This window comes from Stenella coeruleoalba, assembly GCF_951394435.1.
Source record: "Stenella coeruleoalba genome assembly, chromosome: 14".
Lineage (NCBI taxonomy): Eukaryota > Metazoa > Chordata > Mammalia > Artiodactyla > Delphinidae > Stenella > Stenella coeruleoalba.
In genome coordinates this window covers 42,527,186-42,553,962 of record NC_137160.1, presented here as the reverse complement: position 1 = coordinate 42,553,962, position 26,777 = coordinate 42,527,186, and the positions used below count along the sequence as shown (strand labels likewise).

General features: G+C 39.3%; 1 protein-coding gene across 1 annotated transcript in view; it reads right to left on the bottom strand.

The window, feature by feature from the left end:
* Positions 1-1,502: 1,502 nt before the first annotated feature.
* KLHL14 (kelch like family member 14) overlaps positions 1,503-26,777 on the bottom strand; it is a gene marked incomplete at both ends in the record, with an annotated part of 97,548 nt that continues 72,273 nt past the window's right edge. The window contains 6 exons of the mRNA XM_079942478.1: positions 1,503-1,643; positions 4,166-4,323; positions 7,279-7,437; positions 7,519-7,709; positions 14,924-15,002; positions 23,027-23,116. Coding sequence (XP_079798604.1) covers positions 1,503-1,643; positions 4,166-4,323; positions 7,279-7,437; positions 7,519-7,709; positions 14,924-15,002; positions 23,027-23,116 — 818 coding nt within the window. The remainder of the gene's footprint in view (positions 1,644-4,165; positions 4,324-7,278; positions 7,438-7,518; positions 7,710-14,923; positions 15,003-23,026; positions 23,117-26,777) is intronic.

Sequence of the window (26,777 nt, the reverse complement as noted above, 5' to 3'; positions counted from 1 at the left end):
ACGGCATTGGATTCTAGTACACTCATCCATCTGGACATGCTCCACGGTGAAAACTTATCACCAAGACATTTTTAACCTGTGGCTTCCCTGTGAGGTTGTTTTTGAAAGACACACTTGTTGAGGGATTCAACAACATCTCTGGGTGATTCACAAAATATTTTAGGCTTTGATTTATTCCTAACTATTGTTGTGCCAGCTCTGAAGAGCTTGAAAAGCAAATCCGTGTTCCTGCTAGTTTTTCTCTTTTGATGGCCCGCATGGACACTGTCTCATGCTCTCCTGACCTTCTGCTCTTAAATTCCTCATGCCTCTCAAGACAGCTAGCTATTGCTCGCTTAACTGAGCCCAGGCGTCTCTGGTGATAACAAAGAAATGTGATGAGTTGCGGGAAAGAAGGAGGGTCCGTCATGGGCTTTTCTAGAGCCATATCTAGAGCTTTTTTTAGAGCCGAAGGTGAGGAAGAGGGACAGGTATTTTGTTAGGAGCTATGGTTTGCTCCTGAGGCTCTTCAAGTTGTGTGTTTTAGGGACAGAGAGAAAAGGGGACAGTTCTTCAGAGAAATCTGTCTTTTCGTCCCTGAATTTCCGAAAGCAATCTCTCAGTTTTCATTAGGGGTTAAGTTTGGGCCAGATGTGCTATTTACAGAATATTCAATATTGCATGACTGTCTTTGTCAGTCCTATATTTTCGAAGCAAAGACCAGGTGTATTCATGACTTAATATGCTGCTCCAAATGAGAAAGAGTGAGCCTCTATAAACTGAATGGTGACACACTGTATTTTGTCTTAATCTTTCGGATAAAACTGAGGACACAGAAATTATGACTCTGGCTAGCCTGGAACCTACAGGGCAGAAAGCAATTGCTACAAGAGCCAATATCTTTCTCTTCTACATTCCCACGAGGTGCTGTAAGGGGCAAAAGGTATATGAAATGAAGTTATATGGAAACAAAAATGTTCCTCTTTAATCTTTTATGATTTTCTATAACTGTGTTGCCTACGGAATCTGTGAAGTTGCCACAGGTTAGGAATACAGAATTGAGTGGCAATTTCTGTAATGCAGTGTGAGTATTTTGGTGGGTCAAATTTTGCATCATTCATGAACACAATATCCCCAAAACTTCAACATAGATCACATGCAGGTAGACTACAATGCACAATACTGATCTTAGGTCTCTCTGGGGGGCACGCTCCTGTATTTTATCTTTCTCCTTTTGAAAGTTGAGATCCATGTGAGGAGTTTTTATAAAGCTGGGACAAGTTAAAACCAGTCTGAAATGGAAGAGTCTATCACCACAGGAAGTTCGGTGTAATCCGACTTACAGACAGAGTACCTGTTCAAGGACAGGTCTTTTTCTTTTGTAGCTTCTTGTAAATCATCAGAAACTAAGAATGGAGTTTCGGCAGTTGTACCATTAGGATGTATTGTTCCTATTAGAATAGGGATGTCACCTGTCATTGCTTCCTAGAATGCGATACTGTTCATTCCAGGGTTTCCTGGTGTTATTTGTTGTAAGGTACACAGGCAGGCAGGATAACTGTTGCACAGGCTGGGCCTGCCAGTGGTTCTGCTACGTCTCCTTCAAGTTCTGTCCAGCTGCCTTTTTCTGGACAATAGCATATTGTAGATGACTTGTAGGCTCCCTGGAATAGCAGAGAAGACAGCCTTTAGAGAATTACCACAGAAAGCTTATTTATCACACTTACATTAAGAAGACAATATTTTTTCTCTGCTCTTGCTAAAAAAATTCCAAATGAAAGCAATGGATCTTAAACCATTGTACTCTAAGGAAAAATTTGGGATTGGCAAGATTTCAAAATCTGGGTTTTTGTATGGGTGTGTGGCTAATAATAAAAGTCAAACACCTACAACACCCTAGATGATTTATAAATCCCTTATGATAACTTACCTCAAGTTGGAAATTATCCCTCTGGTTTAAGTTTTAAAAAAAATTTATCTTTTATATTCTGTTTTTTTTTTTTTTTTTTTTTTTTTTTTTTGCGGTACGCGGGCCTCTAATTGTTGTGGCCTCTCCCGTTGCGGAGCACAGGCTCTGGACGCGCAGGCTCAGCGGCCATGGCTCACAGGCCCAGCCGCTCTGCGGCATGTGGGATCTTCCTGGACCGGGGTACGAACCCGTGTCCCCTGCATCGGCAGGCGGACTCTCAACCACTGCGCCACCAGGGAAGCCCTATCTTAAATATTCAAATAAAAGAAGTAAATTGGATTTTAGATTGTCACCTCACTTTTCCATTTTTATCTTACTACTATAGAGAATCAGAGATGGGGTTCAAAACCAGTTTAAAATAAACTGGAAATGAAGACGTGCCAACTTCTTCACACATTGACTTACTTATTTTGAAAAGGCCACATGAGAAATAAAAAATGTCTTTAATCTTGTTTCCTTTGTCAATCTCTGAGGCTAGTGCTTGTATAATATTTCCCTTCCTAAACCAAAGTAGCTTTGTTTTTACCATAGGCAAGAAACAAACAAAAATCCCAACCAGCATAGTCGTTTTCTGAAAGTGTATTCCTGGTGTCTGGTTCTAAACATACATACTCTTGCAGCTATCAATTTCCACTAGCAAAAGATCACATGTACCAATATCTAGTGATATATGTCAATACACATTCACTTCCAAATAACTAATAGCTTTTTAAAGCTCCTCCAAACTTTATATAACAATCTTGTTGGATGCAAAAGAAATAAAACTAATTAATATTATTAAAATCCCAAATTAATCTTATAAAACCAACACACATAAATAGGAAAATATAGGAACGGTCATCATTTAAAAAGTGACTGTGTAGACCATTAGACCCTATGTGTCTTCTGATGTGATGTTATTTGAATTACACAGCCACCTCCTTACGTGTTCTCGCTAAAATAAATAAATAGACAAATAAATAAATGGTACATAAATAACAAAAAAATTTAAAAAACAGAGAAAAGCTGAACTTAAGCCCTTATCTCTAGCTTCCAGTCTATAGGAAATAGGGAGACAGAGGACTATTTTTAAATGACAACATAGGAAATCATTAGGCAATTCGAGAGTATCAGATATTCTATAAGATAACTGACCTTGCTTTTTCAACAAGACAATGGCATGGGACAGGAAGAGGGGCAGGAGCAATCCTCCAGATTGTAAGAGATGTATGAGATATAATAACCAAATACAAGTGAGACTTTTTTTTTTTTTGTGGTACGCGGGCCTCTCATTGTTGTGGCCTCTCCCGTTGCGGAGCACAGGCTCCGGACGCACAGGCCCACCGGCCACGGCTCACGGGCCCAGCTGCTCCGCGGCACGTGGGATCTTCCCGGACCGGGGCACGAACCCGTGTCGCCTGCATCGGCAGGCGGACTCTCAACCACTGCACCATCAGGGAAGTCCCCAAGTGAGACTTCTTGGATCCTGATTTGAACATATCAATTTGAAAAATACATTTTTATTCAAGTCAATGGGATAAATTTGAAAATGGATTGCATATAAAGGAATTATTGTTAATTTTACTGAGTGTGATAATGATAGTGTGTTTACATAAACAAGTGATTTTTTTTTTTTTTAGAGGAATACTGAAGCATTTAGGGTGAAATAACATGTCTAGAATTTGCTTCAAATTGCTTCAACCAAAATTTTTCAAAGGGAGGGTAGATGAAGTAAGTACTGTAAAGCACTGATGGATGTCAAAGTTGGATGGTGCGTTAACAAGGGCCCATTGAACCCTCAGTTTTTGTGTATGTTTAGAAATTTTCATCATAAAGCGAGGGGAAAGTGGAAAGCAATGGCAAATTACATAATCCTAAATAGAATTTGTGGGTAACTGAACAATTAATTTCCATTTTTTATGCTTAGCTGGTCAGAAACTTTTCACTCTCCCAGTCAAACAGTTTTAATAGAACGTTTGTAAAAAGCACTTCAGTCCGACTTTTAGTTGGAGAGCATGGGGGTGGGAGGGAAGCAGAGAGCTACCGGATACAATTGACCAGATAGCAAGACAGCTCTACAGCGACCGCACTGAGTTTATTTTACAGCTTAAAGCAATTTACTGCGTGCATATAAACATGTTACTCTTAAAAGGTACTTGTGTGGGTGGTAACACATTTGGAGAGAAACAAAAAGGAAGCACAAATAAAAAGGAGGAGGAGGTAAATGTGGACACTTACCATACTCCAGCTGTAGCCTCCCACAAGGTAAATGCTGTCATCTAGCACTGCACAGCCAGGACCACTGCGACCCTCCAAAATGGGAGTCTGGAGAATATTCCACTGATCACCTTTTGGGTCATAGCATTCCACGAGCATTACATCGAGGTGGGAGAAACCTAAGTGACATAGCAAAATGGAATCACCAAAGAATAAACTCTCAGGGTCCCAATTTAAGGCTAGGGCTTCTTTTTGCAAAAGGACTAGGGCCAAGAAGTAGATAATTGTGTCTTTGAAGACACATGTATAAGCTGACTGGTGAAATTGGGAGACATGTCGGAAAGACCTAAGAAACAAACAGGCAACCCTCCCCCCCGCCCCCACTCCACCTCGCCACCGACACTCCAAGCCTGGATGCTTTGGGTTACTTCAAAGCAAAAATGCCTGGCTAGATGTCATTGGTAGAAGCTGATTTACCTTGGAGTATCAATAAAGGTTTATTTAAACCTTATTTAAAAAGATTTAAAATAGTAATAGCTAAAGCAAGCATTTTATAGACTGCTTACAATAAGCTGGTTGTTTTCTAAGTGCTTTGTATAAAGGAGCTCATTTAACCCCCTCAAGCATCCTATAGATACCATTATATTCATTTTATAGAGGAGAAACTGAGGAACAGAGGGAGTTAATGACCTGAGTTAGTCATACAGCCATTAGGTAGGCTGAGATTTGAATCCGGGTGAACAGACTTTATTGCTTTTCTTAAGTGAATATTCAGTTCTCTCAAAATCTTTTACTTGTTTTCTTTTTTTACAGTCTGACTATATGTATAAACAGCTGTGATGATGTGAATGGTTTCCAGTATCTACTAAGGATCCAGGTTTAGAGTAGGGGGCTATCGTCCTCTGAAAGACTCTTCCCACTTTTGATAAAATTTCTCAGTGGCTGGAGCAGTAACTAGGTTGCAGAGAACAACTCATTTCCCCAGACTCCACTGAAGCCCTGCCTTTCATTTAGGGAGTGAAAAATCCTTAATGGGAGCTTCAGGGTCACCGAGCAGACCAAACCCTTAAGGACTTTTTTTTTTTTAATGGTTAAACACATGCTATGGATGTTGGCTAGCTGACAATCACAACACATATGGTAAATTAGTCAACATACCGGTCTCTTCAAAGTAATTAAAGAGATAGGCCAAAAATCAGAAAAATGTTCACTCTTGAAGTGGTGGACAGACTATTTCAGGCCACTAACTTTTTTTTTTTTTTAACATCTTTGTTGGAGTATAATTGCTTTACAATGGTGTGCTAGCTTGTGCTTTACAACAAAATGAATCAGTTACACATATACATATGTTCCCATATCACTTCCCTTTTGCGTCTCCCTCCCTCCCACCCTCCCTATCCCACCCCTCCAGGCGGTCACAAAGCACCGTGTGCTATGCGCAGGCCACTAACTTTTTACGTAAAATAAATCACATAAGGGAGCAACAGAGCAATGTGCTTACTGCGACCCTGTGATGTAATCCTTTCCTTTAACATTAAGAGTTTGATGATAATTGTTGAAGCATTTATATGAAATGGGGATTTGGGCAAGTTTCCCTAGTGGCATCTATGAGGATATGTGTGCCTTCTCTGTACCGAGTACATACGTTGACTATAACCCTCACAATTACCAAGGAAAGGATAATTACCCCTTTTTTACAGACATGAGGTAAATGTCTAGAGTAAGATCACACAACTCTAAGTACATAACCGGGATTCAGACCCAGGCTTAGATGCAAAATCCATACTCTTTCCCCCTTTCACAATGTCTTCCTGAGCTAACCTAATTCTGATGTGCATGTGCTATTTTTCATTTAGGTTGTCATTACCTAAGTCTTTTCTGTCCAAGTATAACCTTAAATACTAAAAGTTCCTAAAATATGAGGCATTCTTGTGCAAAAGAAGTTAGTAGAAGTCATATTTTAATGCAGAAAGCTACAAAGTTAATATAAAATATGTTGATGTAAAGGAATGAATGGAGTATGGATTGAAATGAAAGAGCACCAGTGAAAGCAAAAAAGAATGAAATGGGAAGTGTCTGAAACAGTAAAGATAAACTCCCTTCCACTGAGGAGACCTCTAAGGTGAGAAGCAGATCTAGACCAGAATATTGTCATTTCTGATTGAATAGGAATTTGGAAATACTTATTTAAAAATTATACTTGTCCAGTATTTATTACATTTGGGGTAAATATGGATTATGAAAAAGAGAAAAAATGTCTATATCTAACTCATGGTTTAAGATGGGTATATGACTGGAAAATAAATGCACGGAATCGCCTTATGTGCCATACCCAGATGGCCTGTTTCTCACTTTGTTCAATTTCAAAGATCATGGACAGTCAGAGCTGGAAGAGATTTTAGAGAACAACTTGACCACCTTCTTCATTTTCAGATGGGAAAACGGAAGCTCAAAGCAGTTCAATGATGTTCTCAGTATCACAGGTCTCTCCGCTTTCCTGTCAAATTCAGCGTTACACACATGCACACAAACTACAAAAAAGTTGCAGTCACATACATACACGAGGAGGGAAACAAGCCAAAATATGGCCCTAAAAAGACTCTGCTTTAAATGTTACTGATTAAAAAAGCAAATGGAAAGAATTGAGAATCATAGATGGCTTGATATTCAACCCTTCAAAGAAATAATTCTAAATTTAGACATGAAATTCTACTGTTTTCTTTAAGAAAAATCACATACACTCTTCTTTGTGCTTCTCTGACTAAAGTTCTTTATGATTATTACAAAAACAATTTTCTGGAAAAAATCCATTACTATAATTTTGGTGATAAGGAATAATTTATTTTACTGAATTCATTGTTACAAAAAATTGTGCTTTTCAGTTATTAATGCTCTAGTTTTTTAAATTTTCTGTAGACATCATTATTCATTTCTTTAATGTATGTGGTAACTTCAAAATAATCCTATCTGCAGGAGAGCCAAAATAAGTGCTTGCCCAAGGGTACTGCTAATTTGCAAAGAGTAGAATTTATTTGGTCAACCTTTTTACTTGGTTAACTATGATTATCTAACGAGAAACCCCCTTAGCAAGAAACATGAGATGCAAATGTTATTGTGATTAAAAAAAAAAAGACCTTTCAAATGATTTCCTCCAATCGCATACAAGCGATCATTCATTACAGCCAAAGTGTGGATGGCGCGTTTTGTGTTCATATCTTGTTTTCGAGCCCAGACGTCCATGACGGGGTCATAGCAATATAGCCATGGGACATATTCTCCATTGTGTACACCCCCTGTGAATTAAGCATAGACACACAAGTCAAGAAAATGCCTTGGAACTGAACTTTGTAACACAAAGTGGATGAATGACTTGCCTGAAATGTATATTTTCCCATTGTGCACTGCTCCTGCATGAGCTGCCAGAGGCTGTGGCAAAGGGGACACATAACGCCATTCATTTGTTTCTAGGTTATAGCACTCCACGCTGGACAAGTAGCCAGTTTCATTCCGTCCACCAATAACGTATAAATGTTTGTCCAACCGACATGCATAGAAACTGGCTCTTCTACAATGAAAAAAAACAAAAAACAAAACAACCCAATGTAAATCACAAAAGGAGCCCAGTCAGTCATGGGAAGTGAGGACAGCCTGCTTCAGAAAGGGGTGCAGACCTTTGGAAATTACACGTATAGCTCCCTTCTAAATCTGAGACCTTGTACAGCAACCATCTGCAGTGCCCATGCTGGTTAAGATTATGGATACTAAAGTCACAGTAGAGGAGAAATTCACCAACTCTTTGTTTCAGCTCTTTTATCTTGCTTTTTATACACTGTTAAAGTGTTCACTAATGTTTGGGATATTTGGTACCTTGTAAGGATATCACAGCTCAGTAAGACAAAGTGAAAAATGAGGTAGATAATGCAACAATAATAAATTATCTTGACATTCACTTTCTTTATGGTCCTTCAAGGGTCATTGTTCCCAATTTATAAGAGAACTACATCATCAAAATTTTTCTTCAATTATCATTTTTTCTTTTTTCCTCCCAGTATGACTGCAAATAGAGAAACTTTTTCAACTGAATATAGTGTTGAAATCTTGCTCTTATATAACCCATATTAGGAACTTCATCTATGTAGCTCTTGGTGTTGATTCTCACGAACCTCTAAGGATATTTTAAAGTCTCTTTGCAAGAGAGACTATTTATTAAGTTATCCCACCTGCCATCAAAGGCAAAAGACATGCATGCTGTGTTGAAAGGACTGGAGACAGGGAGGCCAGTTCTGAGGGAGAATATAATCTAGGAGTAAGAGATTGAGGACCTGAATTAGAATTTTAGTAGAAGACATGAAAAGAGGTGATGCAAGATATTTTAAAGGAGGATGTAAGGCTTAGTTACTAATAATATATGAGAGCTGAGGGAGAAAAGAGGTTGGAAGAGGACTCAAAGATTTGGAGTTAGAATGACTAGGTTGAAATCTTAAGCAAGTCCTTGACCTTTTGCTTCTTTTTTTCTCATTCACGCTACTGGAATAATATACTTCATAAGGATAACATATGGTTCAATACTGAAAAAGTACAATCGTAAAGTGCCAAGCCCCTCAGAGAACATAATTTATGTTTATTGAATTAATGGTCTTTATAAAAATTGATGCCAAGACTCTTGGGCCATGTCAAAAGCAAAATGAGGAGCCCTAGAGGTTTTAAATCAGGTAAACCTATATTGTTTGGAGATTTTCCAAGTTGTGTTTCCTAAGTGTCAAAACCTCTGGGAAGCAGTATATAGCATCTTGATGAACAGTTTGTTCTCTGGAATCAGACTGCCTGGTTGTACGACTTATTGGGTGTGTGGGCTTTGACATGTTACTTAGCCCCCTCAGCCTCAGATTACTCATCTGTAACATAGAGATTATGATGGTACCTTCCTCATGGGGTTATTTGTGAACACATGCGTAAAGTGTTTGTCATAGTGTCCAACGTTTTGTTCATACTCAGGAGCTATCGGTTGATATTATTTGGATAAAAAGGTTTTAAAAATCAGCTATCAGGATGCTTGCATATAAACTTTTCCGAATAGTATTTTAAGTGATGACTAAATTCTTCAGTGTTTTTATATAATTTATACCATAAATGTATGGCATAAGTTATGGACGGTGATCTATGCAGTTTTATTTTATTTTTTCCAGCTTTCCTGAGGCATAATTGACAAAACTGTAATACACGTAAAGGGTACAAGGTAATGATTTGATTTGCGCATTCACTGTAAAATGATTTTCACAATCAAATTAATGAACACATCCACCAGCTCATGTAGTAACTTTTTTTCTTGTGAGAACACTTAAGATCTACTCTCTCAGCAAATTTCAAGTAACAATACAGTATTATTAACTGTAGTTACCATGCTGTACATTAGATCCTCAGAATTTACTTATAATTGAAAGTTTGTACCCTTTGACCAATCTCTCCCCATTTTCCCCACCCTTATCCCCTGGCAACCACCATTCTAGTCTGTTTCTTTAAGTCTGACTTTTAAAATAAGATTCCATGTATAAGTGATATCATACAGTGTTTGTCTTTCTCAGTCTGGCATTTCACTTAGCACGATCACCTTCAGTTTCATCCATGTTTGTCATGCAAATGGCAGGATTTCCTTCTTTTCTATGGCGGAATAATATTCCATTCTATATATTCACCACATTTTCTTTATCTGTTTATCTGTCAGCAGACACTTGGGTTGTTTCCATATCTTGGCTCTTGTGAATAATGCTGCAATGAACATGGGAGTGCAGATATCTCTTCAAGTTACTGATTTTGGTTCCTTTGGATACAGTATATGTGAAAGTGGGATCGCTAGATCGTAAGGTTCAGTTTTTCTGGATAGTCCTAGAATTGTTAGCAACATTGATAGCTTGAGAGTAATATTTTGGCTATGTTTTTTTTCCTATATTTTCTTGATGGTTTTGAAAGAAATATGTGCTGTGCAAAACACAGAAAGATGATGAAAGGAAAATGAGAGAAGGATAAAAGTAGGAAGGAGAATAAAGAGCAAGTGAGATAGATTTCATTAAATAAGGGTTGTTGTTATCCCGGGCCCATGTCTTCTGAGGGATATATGAAGCTCTGAAACTGTAAAAAGAATTTTTTAATAAAATGTCATATATTATATATATATATATATATATATATATATATGTGCATTTTTGGAATATGTTTGGAGAAACATTTTGGGGGGAAGTTTTTAATCATATTATCAAGGGGATTAACAACCTAAAAAATTTGGGATTTCCTGGTGTAAAGAAGTAAAAACTCATCTAAATATAAAGTTAGGTTTAATAACAATAGCAAAATTAAGTGCACACAGATGGACCACTGGTTCCTTCCATTTCTCTAACCAGATTTCAATTGCTCTCTTATTGAATATGATAGGTCAAGGTTATTTTACTAGCGCTTTTACCTTCTCAAGTTAAACTATTTGATTGAAAAGACCGACTCATGTCTACAAAAATCTGTACTAAAGTAACACAGATATTTCTTTGCATCATTGCCACCAGGGTAGGTCAGTATCCCTCTTCCATATGATTCTATGACAGGTTTTGGAGCATATGAAATAATTAATTTACTAATTTTACTAATAGGCTATCTTTAGTGGGCCAATCCCATAGTTTGGACCATGTGGGTAACATACTATATTCTGAGTTCTTCTATGTATTATGTACTATATTCCGGTTTAGAAGAGAAAAATGTTAGTCATGACAAGTATGAAAATCCTCTATTTAATGAAGTTTAGATAGTGGAGAATAAGAGAAAGATCTTCTTTTGGCAGTGTGAACTCCTTTTATCTTGTCTAAAGTTCAGTTTTCTCACTCTTTCTGTTCTGGTTCCTTCCTTCCTCTCTTAACCCGAGGGAGCCTGTCGGAACTCTCAATTTTTAGCCCAGGCGTTCTTAATCTGATGCTCCGTGTACTCCTAGCTTTATCCACACAGTGTCACTGTTAGGTTCTGAACGGGGGAAAAAAAATCAGTAGGTTTCACTTCCTGACTAAAAGTGCATTTTTATGCAGAAATTTTAATAGCGAAGGTTCTGAGTCTCTGACTTATTCCCTTGCATGCCCAAAGTGAGAATTCACGAAATGCATTATAGAAACACTGGATAGTTAATGGTCTATCAGCAACTGTGAACATTTGCTCGAGGCTAAAATTTTACCATACCAGGTCTCTCCTGGGAATGCTTCCTGCCCCACCTACCCACATGAAGAGCACACCTGATTAGGTTGTTTTATTTCGGGGGGAAAAAGGAAGCTCAAGATTATTGAAGATTTTTTAATGGAATTACACTATTTGTATTACAAATTGTTCTTCTCTCCCTCCTCCACCCCTCCACCCCCGTCCCAATGCCAGAGAGGATATTCAATGAATTGAGATAAGTTTAAAAAGACTACCAATGACCTCTACAAATATACTTTAAACCTGTGTTTAAAGAACTTTAAAAGTTCTTTCTGACCCTTAGGTCAGAAAACTGAGATTGTATCTCAGTTTCAACTTTTGACTTCTACCATCAGGTTAAAAACAACAGATTTTAAAAAACACAATATTGTCTCCCATTGTTTCTTGTAAGGCTGCTAGAAACATAGTATTTAAATTTGGAAACATCTTTGTTGTATTTGCTTCCAGCTTTTCACCTAGTCTGTGAAACTTAAGCTTTGTTACTGGTGCTCTCCAAATGGCTTTTTCTCTCCCTCCCTCCCTTCTTTTTCTTTTCTGTTTCCAAGACTAGCTAGGGGGTAATATCTCCACAAGAATAATACCTAAAATGTCTACTTTTTTTTAAAACAACATTAAAGTCACCAAAGCATTTTTATTGATCCAAGTGTTCATTTTTGCCCTCTTCTTACTGAAGAATCAAATCCTAGATCTGAGAGCAAAACAACTCATAGCTTTACATTTATCTTTGTACTTTTGTCTAATCACTTCTGTCAGTAACCCCATAGGCAGCAGGCATACAACTCTTGAGTTGACCTATGGTTGAGTGAGCCTGGAGGTCACGTGCCCATTTCTCTGCTGAACTGGGAGGGTGTTCTGCACTTTTATTATATTCTTCTGGAAGCTCTGATTAGGTAAGATAATCCTAGGAATTTGCCCAGCCAGCTCTGTGAGAGCGGGTGATCCCAGAGGTGGCTTTCAATGTGTTTCTATTATTCTCAATCAGTTTGGTAACTTCTCAGCAGTTAGGCAGCAGCTAATGGAAGGAGGGAGGTGGGAAACTTCTGGTGAGTTTGACTAATGGTCCAGACAATGCAAAATTAACTCAATTAAATGTCTCAAGAAACCTCTTTTCTGATCTGAAGAGTATTTCATATATTTTAGTATTTTTTCCCTTCTTTGTTGAATCACCAATTAAACCATGCTGGTAGCTAACTGTACTTGCTATGTTGAATGGAAGCTCGGCGATGACAGAAAAATTTCATTTTCAGTTATGGATTGCTGCCTAGGTCAACCAACCCCTAGGAGATATGGAGCTAGAAGATTGACTGGGCATTTGTGAGATCTGCCTTTTCCCATTCAGCTCTGGAAGGAGCTCTTTATTTGGTCTATCGAGTTGATTGCTCTAAATCTAAAAAAAAACTTCTTTTACTAGGGACCTGACATGATGTACCATAATGACTTCGAAAGAAACGTTAAACAGTCCATCCTGTCAACGGTGGCTGCCAGGCGCCGACAGACCATGGCAGGTCTTTTTATCAGGTCAATGAGCTGCTAAAAATTGTCTAAGTAGGACCCTGCCATGATAGGCCATAATGCCTCAGAGGAAGTCATTATAGAATATCAAGTAAACAATACACATTTTAAAAAATTACTAATTAGGTTTTGCAGCAATACTTCTCATCCTTAGGGGCTCTACAGTGAGATAATTGACCGTGACGTGAGTTATGCCTCCCAAACCCAAGGCGTGAAGGTTAATTATCGTGGTGAACAGCCCCCAGCAAAGGCGACCATAGTGATGAGATGCTGACATTTCAAACGTGTTATTGATGTGTATTTTTAAAATGTTTTTTTAACAAAATTTTTTGGAATGGTTTTGATGAAAGGGTAAAGTGATGCAGCTACAATAACAGCAACTAGAAAATAACCCCAAAAGGAGAGAAACAAGGTACTTTGGAGAAAGACATCAGGAGAGGCTTTTATGTATACATGTATACACAACAGGAGGATTGAGAAGTTTGTCAGGGTATTAATTGACTCAGAATAATTTCTTGAGGTACCTTGCAGCTAGACATTCCTAACAGTGTCTAGGGTCCTTAGACTATACTGTGCCTCATCATTTTCAATGTATAGCTTTTAGTCTCCTGAAAGAGAGTTTTAATATGCTTACATGGAATGGGAAGTTAGATATTGTTTCTTTATAGCAGAGATTCATACTCTCTTTCTGTAGTAATGTACCTTTTTGAGGAATGGTATGATTTGAAAATTTCTTTTTAACTTTGAATTTATGATTAAGGATTTAGCTTGATCTCACGGTAATCTGATTAAATGTTTAAAGGAGGAGATGTTAAGGTTAGGAAGGAAATAAGAAAGAAAATTATTTCTTAGTCCAATCGAGAAGAGCAAACAGGTTGCAGCTTATCCTTACTATTATATTGGAAAATTTGCTCAAGAGGATGTTGAGATATTATTTGAAAAGAACCAAGTGTTCAAACTTTAGTATGTGAATTTACATGCGCCTATTAAGACACGGTGTCCTGCCTAAGTAACAGTCAGGAGAACTGAATATGTATAAACATAGTTGCCTTATTGTCCTTTGATACTAGGAGAACTGGCTGAGATAAACACTGCATACATTAAAAATGAGAGGACACTTGGCAAAACTCTTATTTCTAAGCTAACAAATCAACTGTTTTTGAATGTATGATGGGGAGATATTTGAGGAGGTAAATGCAATGAATTTGAGATTGTGAGACCTAAAAACTTCAGTATTGAAATTTCTGCATCAAAGTATATACATATCATTGTGAGAATGGTGTTTTATATTTCAATGATAAGATTTAAATATATTATAACTAAGAAGAGTGGAATAGCCAGTGAAATTGTAGCTCTGTTTGTTAAAAAAAAAAAAAAGCAAAAACCAATTCAACGTGGAAAAGGAAGACAAGTCATGGAGAGCATTATGCTAAGTGAAATAAGTCAGACAGAGAAAGACAAATACTGTATGATATCATGTATATGTGGAATCCAAAAAATACAACAAACTATTGAATATAACAAAAAAGCAGCAGACTCACAAATATAGAGAACCAACTAGTGGTTACCAATTGGGAGAGGGAGGGGGGAGGGGCAAGATAGGGGTACGGGATTAAGAGGTACAAACTATTAGGTATAAAATAAGTTACAAGAATATATTGTACAACACAGGGAATACAGCCAATATTTTATAACTATACATGGAGTATAACCTTTAAAAATTTGAATCATTATATTGTACACTTATATTGTATAGAAACTATACTTCAATAAAAAAATGAACTTTAACTAGTAACAAAAAAAGGAAGACAAGTCATACAAATTTTTTCTTCCTCCACTGGGACAAATAATTGACTTATTTGATTATTTTTTCCATTGAGTTAATAAGGCAGTTAGTCTAAGTTGGCCAGGCCAGGTTTTGTATTTGACGCCTGTGACTTTCACTGGCTCTGTTTAGCGTACCTTATCATGGAAAACCATTCAGCATCCTTGCTTCCAGTAAAGCAGCCACAAATGTTTCAGACCTAAGAAATAGACACTTACCTTTCTTGCATGGGCGGAAGTTGTATCCAGCTATTAAATCGGGGATCATATCTGCTGACAAAATTTGTACTGTGTTTTCCTGTAAAAATATATTTGAGACACTTAAAACTTAAATTCCTTTGTTGTTTTGCACATTTAAAAGTATTTTATAAGATGCCTCTGTTCTCAGGTTTAAGAAACAGATGAATTAAGTAGAGGGACTATCTAACACAGTATGAGAAGCGATAAGTCAGAAGAAAAATTTATATGCCTCTTCAAACGTTTTTCCTTCTTTTCTCCTCCACTTTTTCTGTGGGGTGGGGATGAGTTGGAATAAAAATAATTCAACCATAATAATAAAAGCAAGTATGTTTATCAGACTACCAAAGTTAGGGTGAAATTTCTGTATTTTGGTGTTTATAGGTTTTAAAAACATGAAGTTATTGTCTATACATAATCAGTTCCAGAGACTAACTTGTGTGATATCTCTGGATAGAACCTTTTTCTAAATGATCCAAGAATTCTAGCAGTGGAAGAGTCCACCCTGTCTCCAGGGAAACAATAGCAATCACTACCATAAGAGTTTGCATTAGGAAATCAGTCGTAGGCTATGACCGTCATGCAAGTTCTGTTTGTGCATTTGGGGAAAGCACAGTTGCTGTGATGTATCACAAGTACATTTACTGAAATGGGAAACATGCGTCCTCAGAGCTGGTTAACCAGCTTATCTCCTCTGTTGAGCCTAAGAAACACAGTAATGCCTCCAAGGTATGAAAATGAATCTTGTTTTACATACAGATTGACACCAAAGCAAGAAATAGGAGCAAAAGTGTGTATTCCATTTTCTGTGTAGCAACTGAGATGATAGTCATCTAAAGCGCCTGAAGTCTTAACTCTAAAAGTATGTTTTTCATTAATGTATGTATAACTAACCATTGAAATATAGGTACCAAACTTCACCACGGGAATAAACAGATAGGATTGTGTGTGTGTGTGTGTGTGTGTACACGCACTCACACGGGCATATATACAAAACAATTATTAATTGCAAGAATATATATTGAGCACTCACTATGTGTCTTATGTGTTCTAGGTTCTGGGAATATGCTGGTAAACGAGAAAGACAAAGTCCTCGTTCTTGTAAATAAATAAACACAGACTTGTAAATAAATACATATATAATAATGCTATATTTTCTTTACCAAATGCCAGAAAGAAAAATAAAGCAGGGATTGATAGAGGGGAAGCCAGTTTCAGTAGGGTGGTCACCTGCTCACAGATATCTTCTGCAAGCCACGCAAATATCTGCAGAATTAGCGTCTCAGGCAGTGGGGAAGGTGAGTATAAAGTCCCTGGGCTGGCCATGCATTCAAAACCAGCAAGAATGCTGGGGTGACTTGGACAGAAGTCGAAGTATATCAAGGTCCAGACATGGTGTGTCTTGTGGACTGGTGTCAAATTTCATCTTTTGTCATAAGAACATTAGGAAGTCACTGGAAAGTTTTGAGCAAATGAGAAACATGGCCTAATTTACCTCTTATCATGATCACTCTGGCTGTTGTGTAAAAAACTAGACCGTACAAGGGCTGCTCTGGAAGTGGGGGACCTGTCACGAGGCCATCACAACAGTCAAGGCAAGAGCTGGCTTGAGTGGAGGTGGAAGCAAGATATGGTCGAGTTTGGGATCTATTCTGTGGGCACAGCCAATACAATTTTCTGATAGATTGAGCACTGGTATAAGAAAAAGTGAGTAATTAAAGACGACTGCTAGGTTTTTAGCCAGCGGAACTGGATGGAATGTCGTGCAATTTGCCGAGGTGGGGAAGACCAGGCAGGGGTAGTTGGGGGGTTAGGGAGAGAAGCCATTAGTTCCGTTTTGGATTTAACCTTGAGAGGACTATCGGATCTCAAAGCATAAGTGGCTGGTAGGCCACTGGCTAAATGAGGCTGCAGGTGCAAATTTTGGAGTCATTAGTCAAGAGATACTGTTTAAAATCAAAGAACAAGATGAAACTCTTTAGGGAAAGGGTATGGAAATGGAAGATAATGAGTGCTGGAAATGAGCCCTGGGGGAGAAGAAGAAAAACTAGCAAAGAAAAGGAGTTGTCAGAAGCAGGAGGAAAAGAGGAGTGAGCGACGGAGAACTGACCATAGGATTTGGAAACATGGGGGTTGGTGGTGACCATGACAAGCACTGTTTCAGTGGACAGGAGGGCATGAAAGCCTGAGTGGGGACTCCTCAGGAGAGACTAAGATGTAAGAAAGCAGAGGCAAGAGGATAAGCAATGCTTCTTAGGACTTTTGACATGAAAAGAAGATTATAGCAGGAAGATGCAGCATCGAGAGAAAATTTTATTTAGTTCTTGGTTGTGTTTTTCAATTCAGAAGTACCCCAAAGTCCTTGAGTAGGCAAAAGGGAATGAGGAATAGGCTTTAAGTTGGAGCAGAAACAGTAATAAGAGAGATATGTTTTATCTAAAATATACGGGTAGCAATGGATTTGGTAGTAGCAAGATGCAGATTTTATCTTTTGATTGCTTCTGTCCTCATTGGACTAAAAAGCAAGGCTATCAGCTGAGAGTGAGGAGGGAGGTTTTGGAGAAAGGTATCTGAGGAGAGAGAAGGTGTGAAATAATTAACTCAGAGGGTGGAAGAGTGCATTGACCAGGGAAACTTAGTGGAGTTGGCTAGTAGCCAGCATGGTTCATTAGTAGCCAGCATGGCCGTACGGTTTTCTATGTCCACATTTAGTTGCTCAGGGGGAGGGGAGAGGTGGAAGAAAGTTGGGTTTAACCAGGACCAGGGCTTTACCAGGCAAGTATCATAGGAGAGAAGGACACGAGGGCTGCAGGTGTATGCACTAATGTGATTATAAGGATGGGCAACAGAATATAAGCTCAGTAAGGAGGGAAGTAAGGGCTTGAGGGGATGATGGACAATGAAAAAGTGGTAGGGTAGAGTGAAGGAGGTGGCATTTGCAGGATAACAGTGGGTAGCTGCCACATAAAGGGGCAGCAGGTGGTAAAATCTGAAGACATCCTTTAAAGTGGTGAGTTTTAAGGATGTGGGAGTGGCAATGAAGAAGAAGTAGAAAAGCTATCGGCCTCCAATAATGTGAAATATAAGGGCGGGGGTGGGGAACAGAACCTAGTCCCCATTGAAGAGGTGGCTGGGAAAACAGTCCTCTCAGAGAATAGCCAGGCTTTGATTAGAAAAGAAGCTGAAGGGACCATTTAGGGAAGAGTTTAAGGATTATAGGGATCTTGTTGATGTGAGATCATCAGTTCCAAGGATTGCATGGGAGGGTTTGGATGGCCTGGTTGGGTGGTAAGTCAAGTTTTATTTGGGGATTACAGTAAGAGTTGGGGATTGCAGAAGGAGTTAAGAGTGCCAGGAGTGAGTATGACCCAAAAGACTTGGATCCCACAAAGGGAGGCTCCAACCCAAGGAAGGATTATGTCTAGAGTTGGTTTATAAGTAAGCTTCTGTAGAATTTGCAATCATCTCCCTGTAGAAAAAAGCCATTCTTGATAGTCAGGTTTCAAGGTTAATTCCCAAATGTACCTGAAGATCAGTGTTGTTAAGAGGAATGTAGAATATACACGCCATGTAGAAGAGTGTTTCTCTGTGAAGTCTGGTTTAGAATTTCCATTTGGAGGAAGACATCTGCCTCCTTTCAGCTATGGGACAGATGCCGTCACATGCTGAGCACTGGTGGTGGAAATCAGCTATTTGCTTTGCTTATTGGTGGGAATGCCAGTGGCCTTCACTCAGAGAAAAGGCTAAGCAGGGACTGGTGTGATTTCGATGGAAGATGAAGAAAGGGTTTCCAGAGGCAGAGTCAATGGTGTGAAAAAAGGGCAAGGATGGAGGATGGGAAGATAAAAAGAAGAAAAATGTTCTAAAGTTGGCAAAGGATGTGCAGAGGGGATAATAAATGTCAGAAGGAATGAGTGTGGTCGAGTGAGGAAACTGAGATGAAATGGGGATATTCATTTCTTCCTCGTGGCTTTCATCGACACTACTTGGAAGCTTGAGAGGGGTAGCCACATGCAATAGAATTTTGGATTACTCTTCACTCCTTTGGTTTCTTCTCATCTTTTCCATTTTCTTCTAACCCTTCCTCCACTTCTTCCCTTTTTTGATGATGTCCTGTCACCAGACCCTGTTGTTGACTATCATTTGGGAGATAGGTAAAATGGGGCAGGGGCGGCAGTTTTCAGCCAGTGGTGGAGGGGAAGGAAGCAGGATGAAAAGGAGATCACCTGCAGGCAGTTTTCTTGGGAGTCAATCATCAGTAAGTGACAAATGTAAATTGGTTCTCTGTAAGTTGGAGCACTGAAGGAATATATGCATGTATATTAGCATATTACAATGCAGTCTATCACTAATGACATGAAGGGAGTTAATAGGAGTTAATATCTATAGCTGAGTAGAAACAAAATGTATGTATCCTGCTTATATTTCCAGTAACTCATATATTTCATGATTTCAAATTTTGGTCCTCTAATCAAGATAATCAGTAAATAAAATTATATTTGTATTTTATGAGTACATATTTGTGTTTTATGAGCATGTCTTGAAATGTACATTTTTGTATTTCATTCAAAGACATGCATCTCAGGCACCATTTTCATAAGAACTAAAGTTTAACTTAAGATTTCATCTTTGGAACTGATGTATACATAACATTTAAACTCATGGATTTTAAATTCTTCCTCCCTGTCAGTAGTGAAATTAAAGTATGTTGTATATTATTATAGGATTGCTGTTCTTTCTTTTTTTTTTTTTTTTTGCGGTACGCGGGCCTCTCACCATTGTGGCCTCTCCCGTTGCGGAGCACAGGCTCCGGACGCGCAGGCTCAGCGGCCATGGCTCACGGGCCCAGCCACTCCGCGGCATGTGGGATCTTCCCGGACCGGGGCACGAACCCGTGTCCCCTGCATTGGCAGGTGGACTCTCAACCACTGCGCCACCAGGGAAGCCCAGGATTGCTGTGCTTTATAAGTTTTGGTATCAACTGCTTCCTTTTTAGTTGTATGAGGTATTATGAAATGAAAATCCTATATTTTTGAGATGATGGTGTCCCTTCATGGTTTTCTAAATGGGAAATAATGAAGAGCTCTTTGGGAGCCAGTAAGAGCCACTGTCCATGGTGATACAATACTGATTTAATTTCACAAGATCAAAGGCAAATGCACAATTGTTGTTTAATATCTAACTAAATACATATGTTTATGTGAGGTGGCGAGTGTGATACACTGGTTAAAGGCTGAGGCTGTGGAGTCACACAGACCTACGTTGGAATCACTCATCTTCTTGCAAGCTGTGTGTCCTGGAAAGTTGTTTAAACTCTTAGGGCTTAGACTCCTCATAGTAAAACTAGAGCAATCATGCAACAGGCCTCATAGGATGGTTGTGAGGATTAAGTGAAATGATGCAGATGAGTGCTTAGCAAAGTTCCTGGGAAATAATGACTACTCAATAAATACTACGACTAATACCAAAACGGTCAGCTGCAGTTGACCAGATGGATGGAATATGAAAGTCCATGGAAACCATTTAAGGGATGGTGGTGGATGTGTGTTTTGGTACCTAGCTGAGATACGTTTACCAGATTGGTACACCTGTTCCCTAGCTGATGGTTGTTGGTTGTTCATGGTCACAGCTGCTCCCTCTCTAGAGAACTGCCCTCAGCTGAACAGGCCACTTCACTGCCCACCCTCACCCCCACCTGGGGGAAGGCCTCAGCCAATGACTGATTGGTTGACATGAGGTACAAAAGACTGGCCTGCTTGCCTCACAGTGTGACCAATTATCCTGTGCTTAGGAGATGCTAATCAGTGGCTCATCAGCACTTACCCCGATCTATACTAAATGACCTCAAAGGCGAAACAAGTCAGGGACGGAATGACTCAGATATGCAGGTGGAACTCCCAAAGTTCTAAATAAGGGTCTTACAGAGAGAGAGAGTTGTGAGCTGCTAGGCCCGTATGGAGACTAAAAGTAAACAAAATATAGTAATTAAAGTTTTACTGAAGTTCAATTTTGAGCCTCCTGGCGGCTAAAGCAAAAGAGACACATTAAATCATATGATTGGCGTTAGAAGTAATTGTTCAAAGCACACCATGCCTCAGTACTTTGGTTTGACAAGGACTTGTCACGCAGGTCTTCACATAGAGCACGCTGAGTGGTGGCAGTGAAAGGTGCCCCCACAGGAAATGCAATGCTGTGCTTTCTGTAGTCTTTTCTCACAGCATATTTGTTGAGGGATTTAAACTGAATCACTGCTCCTCTCAGGAGTCGGGGGGAGGCAAATCAGTGAGGTCCAATGGTGTAGTTTTATGGGAATCTGAATTAGCTCAATGATAAAATCTCGATTCTCTAGACTAGAGGAAGGAATATGTCCCTTATACTCGCCCCTAATCCCCCCACCCATTCTCTCGGTTGTGTGTCTGATAGAAGTTGAACAGTAAGCAGTGGCAGGTTATTTTGGGCAGGGGTGGGGGGCAGGGGTAAACCCAGGGAGTGGGTTTTCTGTGTTGCTGATTAAGGTCTGTCTCACAGGAATGGGAGGTTCATAGTGATTTGTGAAAACTGAGTTGTCGCCCCAAGACTGGTCTTTTAGCAGAGGCTTATCCCACGTGGGAACGGAGGTGGGCTGAGAAAGGACCATCATTAGAAACAGGACTTTCCATGGGACTTTCCTGGTGGTCCGGTGGTTAAGACTCTGTACTTCCACTGCAAGGGGTTCTATCCCTGGATGGGGAACTAAGATCCCATGTGCCGCACAGTACGACCAAAAAAAAAAAAAAAAAGGAAAGAAACAGGACTTTCCAGCCTCGTCTTGTCATGTGTTAGTCTTCATTTGGCCTTCAAGAAAACAAACAAACAAAACCCCCAAAACGAAGTTCTGCAGATTCTTTTTTAGATAAACCTGCTGGCTGTGTACTGTTTCCTTACAAACGCTCTATTCTGTTCAAATCACTTCCTCGGAAGAAGAGGTTAAACAGGAAATGGAGAGTTTACAGTGGGTTGTATATGGGCCAGGGTTTTTGTTTTGTTTTGTTTTAACATATCAAATCAGTCATTGCAAAGATAAGTTAGAGGAGAGATACTAAATATTTTAGTTCCAAATCTGTTTCTCCCAAAGCCCCGGAACCATCTTTCCAAAACTGAAAGATATGAACCAACAAAGCTGATCTGGAGAAAGAATGTCCCTTTCCCTTCAAAGAAATGTTCTTAGAGGGTGGCCTGGGTTGTTTTCCTTTAAGATTTTCTAGAGTGAACAGATGTAACAATTTTCTATAATTTACCTTTGTGCAGATGCTGAAAGAGAACATTCACCATAAAATATATGCAGTATATGTAATTTCAGCTGGCTGTTCTGGGGTTTTAAAGCAAAAATGTGTACCTGCAAGCTGTTTTATGGTTTCTCACTCATAATGATCTCTGTTACACAGAAGGCTACAACTGCAACCCCTCCTTCACGTGCAAGATTTCCAAAAATATCTTGATAATTTTGCGTGTTCTGCAAGGCGCAGTGTACTCCCTACATTAGACTTGGGAAGTGTATTCAAATGTTGACTTTCTCTTTGTGATACAATTATGAAGTAATCGCATCAACAGGGAAGATGGTGGATAATCTGTGGACGAAGCCCTTGCAGAAGATGCAGCAGCCAGAACAGGTGTCAAGTAATAAACGCTGCAAAGGCACTTCAGCTCAGGTCATGTACAGCGTGACAGCAGATAACGCTTATGTATTGAAACTGCATATTATTATCCTGATACAATGGGAGAAAAGTGGTGGAGAAGGTGGTGAGAATTCTTAATAGTTGCCGCTTGCTACCTCCCTTGAGGGAGTCTGGGCTTACACTGGTGGCACTCCTCAGGGGATGGATCAGGAGAGGGGCTGGGCATCACGGTGGAGCCAAATCCCCAGATAGTCCATGAGTGAATGCACTGCTGCGTGTGTCCTCTGCCAGCCCACTTCACCGACTACTTCGTTTGTCCCTGCTGCACAGAAATATGTTTTCCACGGTAATTACAAAATGGACTGCCGCTGGCACCCCTCATCACACACAGACGTGTCGAGCACCTACTGTTAAGTGGTTCAATAGTTACCATTAGGGTTCCATTGGTCCTCTCCGCCCAACACAAACAGGAAGTTTTCCACCTCCACAACGCAGTGATGGGCACTGTTGTATGGCATAACTGGAATTGAGAAAAAAAAAAAAACGTATAAAATTTTCCATCTTAGGACTTGATACCTTGGCTCACTAGTTATGTGCTTTCACCAAAATGTATAAAACGTGAGACTAAGTCAGAAGGAAGAAAAGCACATAGACAAGCAGAGTGGGGCACCCACCAATCCACAGTGGCTCAGCGGTGTGTTCCCAGCAATTGCCAACCCCACCCCTTTTGATTAATTTTACATAATGTTATTCTGCAAATTAGTCAAGAACAACCTGTCGGGCTGCTTTCAATTCTTAAGTCCTCCTCACCTGCCTGATGATGGGGATCGTGCAGTCTACAACCATGACTGACACTCCCAAACGGTCAGGGCTGGGGCTGGGGTTATTGCTTGGAAGAAATAACCCAGCATCCACTTGGAGCCATTAAGCTGCTCTGCCCAAACTTGGCTCGCTGGCAATCTTTCCACAAACAGACTCAGGGTGCTTGGTTGCTTTCTATTCCACAGCAACGAGCAAGCTGAATTTCCATACAGTGTTAAGTTTTTAAATTAAGGTCCTGCTGATTTAATGCCTTCTCCAAATGTATACGCTTAATTTCCTGTACAATGCCATTAGCAGCATAATCACACATTTTCTATCTATCTGCTTAAGAGCTCTTCTGGAACAAAGATAAAAACTGTCAGGAACGTCATAAATACCCATTCCCCTCGTCCTGCCCTGCTCTGCCCCAAATGTGGTGGCTGTGAGGAGGGCGGAGTGATTCAGAAACCCACCAAAGGTTTCGCTGCATCTGTTCTCATTTACATTTTCTTTGGGGACACACACAACAAGAATAGGACACCCCCGTCACCCCGTGTGCAGTGCAGTGTCAGTCTCTGCTATTATTATATCATATGGTGAATGTAAACTTACACAGCGTTCGTTATCATATCACAGGCAGTGGTTTGGGCCCAGTGACACCAGTAGGAAAAATGATGTCCTTGTTCAGCTCATCATATGGGCACCTTAAATCTAGGTGAGGACAAATGGGGAGGTGATATGCATGTTCAGGCAGGGAACTTATTGCTTGACACGGATCAACAGAGCACTTAAGAAACCAGTGCAGTGGGAAATCAATATGAGTCAGGGCCAGCTTGTACTCTGTACTCTTTTGCCAATGGAGAGAGAGAGAGAGAGAGAAAGAGCCTACCTTATACCCAATTTACTTTGGATGATATATATCTCATTTCACTTTGTTTTTATTATCTTTTTTCTCAGAATGTGCTTATGCTGGCTAAGATATGTAAACAAAAATAAGGAGAAACAGGCATAGCTTTGAAACCTGTAACACAGCTTCTGAAAGAGCAAATCAGGTCGTTTAAGCTTCATATTAAAAGATTTTAGGAATTTTCATTATTTTATTATGTATTCACTTTTACTGTGAATATTCACTATTTTCGAACTTATAGCCACAAGGGAGAAGACATTGGTATGGAAACCCTGGATTTCCGGGATCATGTAGAAATTGGGTGTGCCATGGATTTGTGTGGCCCATGAATGAGGTCAACTGATTTAGGGAGTCACCTCAACAACGTCCTTCTGCCCCTCAACCCTTAGTTATCTCTTTGGAAAATGCTTTTAACCATATAGCTCCTGCAGGCATCACTTCTCAGAGTCCATTGGGGCAGAGTATATGTTGAGTTCACGCAGCAACTAAAATTGGGCGACTGGATGTGTTTGGAACATCTTTTTTTCTTTTCTTAAATTAACTCATCATTGTTTGGATTATACCAAACACAAAGCTATGCTACAAATATATGATGTATATTGTGCATTTTGTGAACAGCCTGGTGCTACTCTGGTTTATCACAATGCCATCTGGGCAGTAAACTTACAGCATTGTCACCTGTAAGCATATACTCATGAGACACGCGTGTAAGAACAGCGGCCACTGATACAACCAACTTACTTTATGACTACCAGTCTTCCAATATTTATTTAAAATTTTTGGTCAGTTCAATGCCCACATTTTATAAGTAATAAAAAATCGTATTATCTTCTTTTTAACCGGAAGTCCAGCTTTATAATAAAGCACAGACTCTGAAAATAGAACAACAGTTGTGTTTGTCCATTTACTTGCTCCCATTCAGGCAGAAATTAAGTGAAGGAAAGAATACATAATTTATTCTTAAGCCTCTTTCTCGTTTGATTACCTCTATTGTTATGCTTTATGCAAACAAACGAAACTATTGCACTAAACTAACTATTGAAACCTTCAAAATACGAGAAGGTCTTTGAAATGCTAACATAAAGGCTGCTTGAAGATATTCTCATTTATCTACGCTTTTTACTCTTGTTTTAAAACCTTGTATGCTATATTTCTTGGCTCTTTCAGCATTTTCATTCCTGAATTGTTGTCTCTTCTGATTTATTATTTACTCAACTCTTCTGAATTGAGAGGCTACAAATACACACAGATAACTTTTGGGGATTATCCTGAATGTAAAACGCTCCAAATCTATTAGAAAAAAATCGATGTGAAATCAATGTTTGAGTTTTGCAAAAGACCTCATTTCTTTGGCTTCTGATTAAACCTGAACGAAAGCAAAATAAAGAGGGCAGTGATCAAGAGAAAACATCTGCTTAAAATGGCACTGGGTACCGCAATTATTGATTATCTTTTAAATAACAAGGAAGACATGCCCTCTCCCTTCCAGATTTCTCTAGGGATGCTCGCCGGCCTCGCCCTCACAAGCAGGTACCGGAGGAGAAGTTTGTACTCCCTGTTCATATACAGCCCGGTGTGAGTTTTTAGCGTGTCAGTCAGTGAGTTAGAGGGAAAGGGTAAAGAGAAGCTAATCAGGATGAAATGAGATTAAAGGCTGTCTAATTTTACAGCAACTGTGATCCATCAGCCACTGTGAAAGTGACAGTGGAAATGAATGATGGAGACAGACAGGTGGGGCTGTACATTTCACTGATTTATCCTCAAATGCACTGGGCCTTATTTTATTGAGTGAACATGACCGCATTTATCATGACTGTCATCTAAACCCACTTCCCTCCATTTAAAAAGGTCACTTTACTCACAGGGAGGAGGAGAGAGGCACTTTCAAATCAGATTTAAAATCTAATAACACGTGTTCATAAGGCCCTTTGTGAAAATTCTCAACTTTATTAAACAAACTCGAAGTGCTAGAAGGAAAGGGGAAAAAAAGCCAGAAAACTGAAAAGGAAGAAACCTTTGGTCATCCGAGGGAGCACGTTCATTTAGTCTCTAAGTTTGAAGCAATTTGTACCATTTTTGCCTTTCCCACTCCAAATACCTGCTATTCTATTCTAGTCTGGGAAATTCAATAAAACATTTACATTTAATATTTTTAATGAAGAAAGTAGGAAGCGGGCCATCCTTGGAGAGGATACTAAGTCACAGTATTTACTCTGCAGAATGACTGATCATCACACACTCAATAGATGTTAGCCATTTTACAAGTTGAATCTCTGCCACAATTCACTTACATACCTGTTAAATGTTTTCCCATAATGTTAAGGCCACAAAAATCTCAGTGACACAAATTCTTTTACCCCTCCCTGTACAGTGACATGAAATGTACTGGCATGTGGTACACAAAATTGGTCTTTGTGGATATGAAAATGAAGAGTCAAACTCTCAGAGTATTTTGTGTTACTTTTCACAATAG